Below are 10,749 nucleotides of genomic sequence, written 5' to 3' on the forward strand. Positions count from 1 at the left end.
AAAAAAAAAAAAAAAAAAAAAAAAAAAAAGTGATTAAATCATGGGGTAGGGGCATGAATGGATCAAGGCTATCATCACAGAAGTGGGTAAATGCTAAGCAATCTCCAACCCTTTAAAAATATGGGCCCATACTATAACAGCAAGAAGGCCGAAGGCTGTCACCCATGTGGCCCCTCGATCTTGGACTTCCAAGACTCCAGAACTGTGGGTCAAATGAATTTTCATGTATAATTTACATAGTCTGTAGTATTCTGTTATAGCAGCAAAAGGGGTACCAAGACAGATGGAATGTGTAATATAAATACTAAATAAGTGTTTTCTTTTAAACGAGAAATGGCAATTAAAAAAAAAACAAAACACCACTAACCTACAACTAACTGTGCTAAATGTTCTTGGCAAAATGTAGTTGAAAAGGGGCCCAGCAAAAGCATTTTAAATATCTATTATTGGCTGAGGAGGAGAAATAAAGGAAGAAAGCCTCTTGGTGGGAGGAATTAATTGGTACCTAGTTACCATGGAAGTTTTTTCATTACAAAACCCAGAAAAGACAAGTCAGTCCAGAAGGAAAACGGCATGTAGTGGAGCTTCCAAAGTAAGAAAAGGAAAAGATGATGGGCATCTATTGTCAGTTGTTCCATCTCTTCTTTTTTTTTAAAGCTTTTATTATGGAAATTTCTAAAGTCATGCTACAAAACAGGGAATAACACAGTAAATCCCCATGGACCCAACACGAGGGTCCAATGACTGCATTATTAAAACCTGAGGTTATTGCTGGTCATAAACCTTGCAATGTTTCCATTTTTTATTTTCCTAGCAATTCCATTTAGAATTTGCAGAAATTAGTGCTAGCCATCATTGGCTAAAAGATTTCTTCTTCAGTTTTGTGTCTGATCCACAACTCCAAAATTAATGCCTTCATAAGGACACAAGCTGTGCTTTTTGCCTGGCAAACAGTAGTCTACCTTCTCCATAGCTAACTTTTTTTTTTTTTCTGTGCTGGGGATGGGATCTAGGGTCCTGAGCATCCTAAACAAGCTCTCTACCCCTGAGCTACATTCCCAGCCCCATAGCTGACTTTTAAATGGCAGACAACTAGCAAAAAAATCACCAAATGTGAAATCCTTTTGATTACAAAGATTCAAAAATCCTACCCTTGGCAGTAGATGTTTTGGTGCCAATTCTTTTAATTTGTGAAAATCAACCAGCATTTATTTTCACTCAATAAAGACACCTGGCTTAGAACAGCATCATTCGCCCTCTGCTTCATTTTGGTGCCAGATGTTGATGACTCTGGAAAACTCTGTATTATTGCTTTATTCCTGGTGAGTTCTTAGTGGAAAAGAGCAACAGATAGTCCATAACTAATCCAATGGAAACCACAGGCAACCTGGGTGAAAACATCAAAAAGTAAAACAAGATAGGACATATTGACAAGCATATCTATGAACAAGCAGGTGAGCAGGTGAACACCAGCCAGGTAAAGTGGGCACCAGCCAAGTTATTGCCAAACATTCCTATTACCTTCTTTTCTGAAAATGAGTCTTTTTTTTTTTTTTTTTTTTTTTTACATTTCCACTGTCTTTATCCAGACTCTGTCATGACCGAACCCCTGAGACTGGGCAGCTTATGAAGGAAGGAGGTTTATTTTGGCTCAGGGCTCTGGAAGTCCAAGAGCATGATATTGGCATTTGCTCAGGTTCGGTGCTTCTCCGTGCATGATGAAAAAGGAGCAAAGCAAGCAGGGGCATTTGGAAGAGAGGAGAGGACAGGGGATCACTTTATAACATCAACCTTCTCTCTAGTGAGACCTAATCTCTTCCCGAGAGAACTAACCCAGTCTTGAAGACATTCTGAAAGGTCCCACCCCCCAACACCATTACACTGGCAACTAAATTTGACCAGGAGTTTGGTGAGGACAGAAGCCATAAAGCAGACTGTAGTGTCATGATTCATAATTTACATACTTGGTTTCAGGTAGCTTTTGAAGGCCCTGCGGATTCTGAATTTATTTCCCCCTGGGAACCTGGTCAGAGTGCATTGATCCTTACCACCTGCTCCCAGGTTCTGCCCCTATAGCCCCGCATATCCCCAGTAAGCCATGTTTTTGTCTCCACCCTTAAACTGTAGGGAACTGTGGACAGTGGGTAGTCACTGGGTCTTTGCAGCCTTGCAGCCAGCCACAGCAGATGCTGGGGTGTAGCCCTTCTTCAAATTTACTTCTTCTGGACCTCATCTAAATATCCCTCCAGCCACACCCGAGTCTCAGGAGAAAACCCTACCTCCCCTTTAGCACAAGAAGCGAAGGCCATTTCTACTTCCTGCAACCCCCACCACACCCGCCCACCTCTACTTCCCAACCCTGCATCCTTCCCGCCCACCTCTACTTCCCAACCCTGCATCCTTCTCCCACCCTTGTCCCTCGGGCCTGGGTCCTTCCCTCCCAAAGTCCTGGCCTCCCTCTTTGACTGCATCCCTTTTCCATCCTGGCATCCCCCCCCCCGACCCCACTCATTCCCACTCACCTGCCTCTGACTTTGTCCCTCCTCTTCCTCCCTCCTCAACCTCCACTCTGCTCCTTGACCCCCGTACCACCCTTCACCCAGACTCTGCCCAGCATGGCCCAGGCAGAGGGTACCATTGCTTCCCTCTGGACATCCAAGCCCTCACCTGTAGCCTCTGCATTTCTGGGAATCCACCCCGCTTCTCTTGGCTCTGTCCCTGTCTCTGTCTCTGTCTCTCTCTGTTACCCCTTCTCCTCACTCACCTGCCACCCCCAACACCACTCCTCCAGCTTCTCTGACCGCATCTTTCTGATCTCCTTCGAAGACCGTTTTCCTTGTTTTCACCTTTAATGTCCCCAGCTCGCTTCTTACACAGCACCTACTCTTTTGGAGATCTCTTTGATCCCCTCTTTTGCCAATGAGCTTATTTTCTCTCCAATTACAGATAAATGAGATTGTACAGGGTTTGAATATTCATTTTGTTTTTGTATGAAAACTTGTTTTACTTGTCTCTATCTTCCATTGCATTAGAAATACCTGAGCCCAAGACTGAGCCAAGACTGAAGAAGGTGACCCTCCACAGTGGATGGAGATAGTTCCCTGTTCTTGCCAGGAAGGCCAGCGTGACTGGCACAAGAGTGCCTAAAGTCAGAGCCCTCAACATAAGGAACTCCATTGTCTCCACTGCTGACAATTTGAGCTCCACTTGGGTCTTGAAGAGCAATCAAAGTTCTTCCTGATTATAGGCAAAGGAGAAGAAGGAGGTTTGGGGAAGAGGAGAGGGAGGGTCACTGGGAAGGAAGCTGAGAAAGCACTGAGGTTGAGAGAGGAAGGGGAAGGGGGTGGGAACTTACCAGGGACCCAAAGCTGAGAGGATGGACAGTGGAGAGCAGCTGCCTGGAAAGTGCCAGACCAGCAGAACAGGGAGGGGACAGCCTCAGGGACTGCAGCGAGCCACCTGGTCTGCCCAATAGACGCTTCATGCCCTATGACCAGGTCTTCACCAGCTATCTGGGAAGAGAGGGAGGTAACCCAGACCACCAGCCAGCTACTTGCCTATGCTCCAGTAGGAGCCCTCGACACCAGTGAGACGTTCGTGGAGTGGGTCTCCTGATCTTCCGCTAGAGGGCTGTGTTAAGCACACCCAAGCATCCCCAAGCTAGGAAGCGGCAGCAGACAAATGGAACCTCCAATTATGGACATATCCTCTTGCCCAAGGATATCTTTCTCCTCTAGGTTATCCACAGATATCCTCCAATTCAACCTGACTTCCCTTCAAACTTGTGCCTCCTTTCTCTCCTCATCTCACTAAAAGGGACCCTCAAGTCAGAAACCAGAAGTCATTCTGGAAACCCTCACAAGTCACCTTAGAGATTAGGCTTCCCAATCTCTCTGGGTGCTTTCTGCTCCCTTCCATCCTCCCTGATGTACAGAGGCTCTGGCCTGCAGCTTGGGCACCAGTGTGGCCTTCTGACTGGCACAGCAGCTGCTCATATTGTTCTCCTCACACCTGCTCTAAGACTCCATGGTGGACAGCTGGCTGGCAGTGGGACCCTTCATGAGACCAGAGACCCAGAGGAGGGAGGGTGGAGGTAGTGTAGGGCAAATGGGAAGGTATGAAATGCAGTCAGGGCAGAAAGTGCTAGAGTCCTAGCACAGCCCCCAGGGCAGAGGAGAGAATGGAAAAATCAAGTCCCACCCATGACAGCCTCATGTCCACTCCTTCCCAAAGAAAAGGGCTACCAGCCAGTGCCAACAAGGCCAGGAATGTGGAAGCTCCTGCTGTAGTAGCTTAACCTGGGAAAGGCCCCAAAGGTCACATGGTTGGTGACAGGAGAAGGTAGATGGGACCCAGGCTAAAGAAGAAGGCTGAGCTGCTAGACGGTGGGGGTCAGAGCAGTCAGGCTCTGACAGGGAACCCTTCTGAGTGAATGCCAAATCTATAGTCTGTCTTGAAGCATGAGATAGTAGCTGGGGCCGCGCGGGTTGTGGCCCATCTCTGACCTTATAATCTATAGTCTGTCTTGAAGCATGAGATAGTAGCTGGGGCCCCGCCAGGGTTGGCCCATGGCTCTGACCTTAGCTCTGACCTTTCTCTAGCCAGTTCACAGAAGCCCGGCAGCCCTCCCTCAGAACACTCTCCCTCAGAACACCTGCCCTCTGTCTCCGGCATCACCAGCTGGCCTAGAGCATGGTTCTCGTGGCTACAGAATGACCCGTCGAAAACCCATGGTTCATCCATTCGGCAGTCATGGGCAGGAAATGGCCTCATACCCAGGACCGCCACACTGGAGGTGAGCTCAGCATAGGACGGCATGTAGGAAGCAGTCTCGAGTGGATTCACAGGGGCTAGAGACTAAGAGCTTCCATGTACCACTTCTCCAGTCTCCCCAGTCCTCAACCTTCACACAGCCCTTCCCAGGCAGCAGAATCCCTGCCGAGCCTCTCCCTTGGCTGGAGCACATTTCCCACACCCAGCACCCCACTCTCCAGGCAGGCTCCTTCTGACTTTTCCTGGGGCTTCCTCCCAACTCTCATCCACCTCTGCCCCTCCCAGTCTTGCACCCTGGGGCCAGCTTATCTGTGCTTCCTGCACTAAGAAGGTGCCCAGCAGATGTTTCAGCAAATTAAGAAGGCACAGCAGAGCAGGTCTGCGATAAGGACGTTGTCTGGGTGAAGGTCAGGTTCTGCCTGTCCAAGCATGAGCTTTCCATGGCAATGACTTGCCCTTCCCTCCCCAGAGGGCATCCTGTATTGGCCTCTCTGTACCCACCCATCGCATGCCTGCACTGCCAACTGTCTCACCAGAGGGTAATCCTGTGTGGTTTTTACTCTAGTGCCTGTGAATAGAAGAGTTAGAGGAAAGTGGCCGGGAGCCCTTCCCAGGGCCTTGCACGCACATACCCCCACCTCAGGGCCTGGGCAGCTCTGCTGCTCCTGCGGCCTTTCCCCATCCCTGTTCCAGACAGGTCCAGACACCAGCCCTCCAGCAGGGAGCAGCTCCAGCCCCCACTGGAATCAGACCAACTGGGGTACACACCCTTTGTCAGAGCTGCCTTTGCAGGGCCTCCCAGCTCAAGGCTCAGCTGTGGGCACAGAGAATATAGACCCCAGCCCTACTCCCTGCATTTGAACACATGGGTCATCCTTGCCCCAGGCCTGATGTTTTCTTTCCCCTTGTCCTGGCATCTTCCAAATGCCTTCCTATACTCACAGCCTCCAGATCAGCCACCAGCCCTTTGTTCTTTAACCTCTGTTCCTTACCCTGAATCCCTGTTGGCCTAGGGGCTGACAGTTGCAGGGGCTGCCCTATTGGTCCCCCGCTCCTATAACTGCTCCATGCAGCAGTGGCCACAGGAAGTTTTTCAGGCAGTTCTGCATGGAGTCTACAAGTTCATATTCTTCACTGGGGGATTCAAGGCCCCTCTTGCCTGGCTCCTGCCAATCTCTGCTGAGGTCTGGGCCACCCAGAGCTCTGTACTCTTCTCCAAACACACCAGGATCCCTCCTGCCTCCAGGCCATACATGCTGCACATGGCCAAGTCTGGAGTGGGATGTCTCACAATGCACACTCTGACTCTTTCCCCAAGCTCAGGCACCTAGCCAGTCTGTCCTCGGAGGACACACACCATCCTGTGGTCCCTTGTATTATGTTCACTGACCCCTTTGTTTGCAAGTCGGCCTCCCTGTCTGGGCTTAGATTCCCCAGAAGTGGAGCCCTGAAGCAGGGATCCGGGCTCAGAAGATTTATTAAGAGCAAGGATGACTCTCAAGAGAAAGCCATAGGAGAGGAGGGAGGCAGGAGACAAAAGGCACTTGGGGGAATGAATGTCAGGTAAAGTCTAGTAGAGCCTGATTCAAGGGCTCTGCAATGTAAACCACACTGCTGACCTGTCTCCTGGGGCACGGAGGAGCCTTTGTGTCCCTGTATCAGCCAGTCATAGGCTGTGGGGTAAAGGATTCACGACTTCCCAGGGTTGGTGGCTATCATCAGGCAGGGGTGATTCACAGCACAAGGGGCAGATGTGAGCAGCAGCAGTTACCACACCCACAGTGAAGAGATGGGAGAGTATACTGGCCAGGTAAAGGTGGACCAGGCTGTGTACCTGCAGCCCCCTGCCGAGGAAGACCTCTAACAGATTTCTGAATGGGTGAGAAGTATGTGGACTCCTTGCTTACCCGACTCTGATGTCCCCCAGACTCACATCTACATTTGCTGCCCTGTGAAAAGGTCCTACCCGAAGCCAGAGGGAGTGCAGTTGCCACTGTAGGGACCAGAAAGGAGCCTAGACATTGAGTCTCCAGGGAGGGGTTCTGCACTGACCCCTTCCCTACTCACTGAACATCTGCTATGTGCCCATCCATTAGATGTTAGGAGTGTTAGCCATCTAATTCCTCATGATATCCATCTTACAGATAGAAAAATAGAGGCTCAGAGGAGTGACAGGACTCCAGGCAGGTCATGCAACTTGTAAGTGGAAGACTTGAGTTCCGGTATGAATGACTCCCTGCCTCGTTTCTTCCCCTCCAAAGCAAGGAGGATCTGGTAGCTCAGTCTTTCCTGCCCACTGTAAGAGGCTGGTGAGTCCAGGGACATCTCTCTGTCCCACAGCTGGGCTCAGCTAAACTTAGAATCCCCAAGGATCACATCTGGCATTTGCAGTAGTTGGGAGGCCCAGGCATATATTTTGCATATGATTTGCATCATGATTGCATCTGGTTTGCATATGTTCACACTGAGAACTCATCAGCACTGCACAATTTTTAAATTGCTTTGAAGCCACTCTCACTCAATGGAAGTTCATCAGAGCTTTACAGAGTCCAGTTTCTATGATTTCTGGACTCTCTGGCCCTCGCCTCCAGACTGCTCCTCTGTCTGCCCACTGCAGGGTTCTGGACAAGCCACACCTCTGTCCAGGTGGAAGAGGTTGTTGTAAACACCTGGCTTAGAAACTTATGCGGATTTGGCAGTCACCTTTTTTGATGATGCACGTGCAATAAAAATGCTGAGTGTGCTTTGAGCATGCTGGGGTTGGACACAGTGCCGCTGCACAGAACTTCCGAAGGTGGCTCCGTGGGCAAGGAGGCCCAGGTGCGTACTCAGGAAAAGTGAGGGTGGTGAACAGGGACAAGGGGTTAGACTGTCTGGAGTGTGTACCGAAGGGCCGGTGGCACCACAGATTGGCTTAGGGAGAGCAGGGGCTGAGCTTCTCCGAGCAGCAGAGGGTTCATCTTCCAGAAAGCTACAGATTCCATGCTTTTCATTGCTGTCTCTTTAGGAGAACTACATTCCGTAAAACTTTGTGATATTGTGTGGTGAATCCTGGATAAAAGAGGAGAGACAAAGCCTCGGTGAAGTGAAAGGAGCCTGGAGAGGGGATGGGACCTTGATTTTGAGAAGCACAGACAGGGAAGGGGTATCCGAGACACACGGGATGCCCAGTGCCAGGGCCCCGTACTCATTTACCACTCGGCAAGCATCTTCCAAGGACCCATTCTCAAATTTTTTTCTGCCCCAGGAGGCCCACAGAGGAAGGCAGGAAGTTCCAGTGTCCAACAGAGGTTCTCTTGTATCTCCCCACTGGGCCAGTGATGGACTCTCGATGCAAGGCTTTACTCTCATGTCTATGCCGGATGGTTGTGTCATCCTCCAGCTTCCCCAAGGAAAGAGGTAGTGCATCTGTCACAGGGGGCAGTGAAGACGGCAAAAGTATGTGCATGCATGTGTGCACACAAGTGGTCGCAGAGTGGAGGGTGGGCCAAACTGTTCCTGTGTGTGGCCCCTTCGCCTGTCTCTGTCCAGGTGGAGAAACTCCAGTCTAAGGCAGGGAGAACATGACTGCCTCCCTCCCCTGCCGCTGGCCTCCCTAGGTTTCCTGTCTGGCAGATGTGAAGTGGCCTCATCATCCATGGGGAGACCCCAGGCTCTGGTGCATCCAGCCAAGACCCTAAGCATCTCCCTATGCTGACATCCTCCGCCTCCACCAGGATGGGGCCCAGGCCCTGGCTCCTCAAACTGTTCCAATTAAAGAGGGAGCATGGTTTTGATGTCAGCCACCTGGGAAAGGGGGAGGTGGGGTGTAGCTGTCCTTCCAGCCCCCTGCTACATCGACATTTCCCACTTCAAGCAGGGTCCAGCCTCCTTCCTGTGAGTTGTGGGCCCCACATCTGGGGCTGGGGAAGGGAGTGAAAGGAAGGGGTGGGACCCCTTGGAAAAAGATCACAGTTTCTGGGGTGGGGAGATTTCTCCTAGAGCCAGCTGGGCGTTGCTGCCAAGCAGTCAGAAACCAGCCTCTGAAGAGCAGCAGAGCTCTATTCATTTCCCTCTCAGATATCTCTCACTTTCTGAAAACCAGAAAGTTAGTGGTTACCAGATCAAGACCATGTTGTGGATATTATGTATCTGCCCCCAGCAAAATGACTCATAACATCTCTGTTAAAGGTTATAGAATAGAACATCCCAAGGGTGTGTAGGTTAGGGTGAAAGACTCTTTTAAGCATCATTTACTTGCCTAATCCATTCAAACTACCTCAATGGTAGGTTACTGGAAGCAGACAGGGAAAGCCATGGCTTGTCACCAAATGACTATATATTTCGGCCCGAGTTCCATAGCACCCTGTCTCAGGCCTCCCCTCCCCTCCCGACCCTCCTTCTCAGGTCCCGGTCACTCCTGCAGAGCTGGCTTCAGCCTGCCATGCTGTGTCCTCTCACCACCCCCAAAGGCCCCCAGTAGTGGGTTGAATAGAGCCCCTCCTCCCCAAATTCCTATCCATTAGAATCCCAGAATGTGAGCTTACTTGAAAATAGGGTGCTTACCAATATGGTTACCTAAGATAAGGTTATATTGGGACCTAAATTCAGAGACTGCTGTTCTTCGAAGGATGCACAATCGAGGGGTGGGGGGGAGTGAAGGTGGCCACGCAAAGATAAAAGCAAGCAGAGTTTGGAGTGATACAGCCAGCCACAAGCCAAAGCACTCCAAGGATTGCCAGGAGCCATCAGAAGCTGGAAGAGGCAAGAGGGTTCTTCCAGAGCCATTGGAGGGAGTATGGCCCAGCGGACACCTTGATTCTGACATATCTTCCAGAATTGGGGGACAATAAGGTTTTGCTGTTTCAAGCCTCTGAAGTTGTGGTCATTACTACAACCCTCTGAATGAATGAAATGAATGAAATCTACATCTGGAAGTTGGATTCCCTTCAGCCTGTATTCCATAATCCCAAAGCCCAGGAGAAAGAACAATCAGTCTGGCTTTGGGTAGGTCTGTCCCCAGGGACGCATAAGCCACAGGCTGGAAGAGGAACAGGGCAGGATGTGGGCTTCAGAGCTGCCGCTTTCAGTGTCCTCTGATACCCAAAATCTGTTCACATCTCAAAGTTGGTTTTGAAAGGTCTCTCCAGGCAGCCTCAGGAGTCCTGTGAATTCTGTATACCAAGCCAGCCACTTGCGTGAAGACACATGACTGCAGTCACCTGTTTAGATAAGACCAAGACAGGAAGGAGTGTCACTCTGTTGAATGACAGAACCAGGATTCAAAAGGCACCTTGCAGACTAGAAAGTTAACAAGATGGTGTTGAATGAGGATGACTACAAAGAACAACTCTTGGATTCTAAAAGTCAATTTCAAAACGAAGTATGAAGGAAGCCTGGCTTACCACAGCCAAGACCTGAAGGTTTTCTTTATCCAGATGCTAATAACAAACCAGAGCCAGAGCCCAGGAAGAGCAGCAGAGCATTCTTGTCTGAGCTGCACAGGTGATGGGCATTTGCATCCCAGACAGAGTCTGGAGACAACATTGATCCCATGAGAAAAGCGGAAGGGCGGAGTGGCCACCCAATTGGGTTGCACAGGTTGGTGGGGAGAGGGATCTATAGGGTTATCAGATCTCACCCGCACCCCTAAACAACGATGAGTGAGGAGGCAGAGGCAGCCAGCCAACAGGGACAGTCTGGGGCCAAATCCAAGATGACTGGGGGTGTGGTGCTGGTCCGCCCAAGAATACCATCCCTAGGCTCCAGAGCCCTGGTCTCCAAGGACTCGCAGACTTTTACAATCAGAGTATCTAGAGGGTCAGAGTATTTAGACCCCTGGCCCAGCCAACCACAGGGGTCGGCATTTCTGTCTCTCTGGTATCCGTGAGCAAGTGAAGTAGTAGCTGGTCGTGCCTGGGAGGGCCTCGGAGGGCGCGGCGGCCTGCGCCGGCCACCCGGGGGCTGTTCCCTTAACTCACGCTTGCGGGCAGGCCC

The 10,749-nt window shown here is 50.5% G+C and overlaps 1 protein-coding gene across 3 annotated transcripts in view; it reads left to right on the plus strand.

Annotated features, from left to right (window-relative positions):
• Positions 1 to 2,383: 2,383 nt before the first annotated feature.
• Positions 2,384 to 10,749, plus strand: part of Emilin3 (elastin microfibril interfacer 3) — a 15,436-nt gene continuing 7,070 nt past the window's right edge. The window contains exons 1-4 of one of the 3 annotated variants that reach the window (XM_033767077.1): positions 2,384 to 3,265; positions 4,602 to 4,795; positions 7,391 to 7,593; positions 8,021 to 8,172. In XM_033767077.1, the coding sequence (XP_033622968.1) occupies positions 7,525 to 7,593; positions 8,021 to 8,172 (221 nt within the window). In that variant the 5' untranslated portion in view covers positions 2,384 to 3,265; positions 4,602 to 4,795; positions 7,391 to 7,524. Of the gene's footprint in view, positions 3,266 to 4,601; positions 4,796 to 7,257; positions 8,173 to 10,749 lie in introns of those variants that run through there. The other 2 variants (XM_033767078.1, XM_033767076.1) reach the window with 2 other exon arrangements.

The sequence above is a fragment of the Fukomys damarensis genome, unplaced genomic scaffold (genome assembly GCF_012274545.1).
Source record: "Fukomys damarensis isolate Sample0158 unplaced genomic scaffold, DMR_v1.0_HiC HiC_scaffold_22, whole genome shotgun sequence".
NCBI lineage: Eukaryota > Metazoa > Chordata > Mammalia > Rodentia > Bathyergidae > Fukomys > Fukomys damarensis.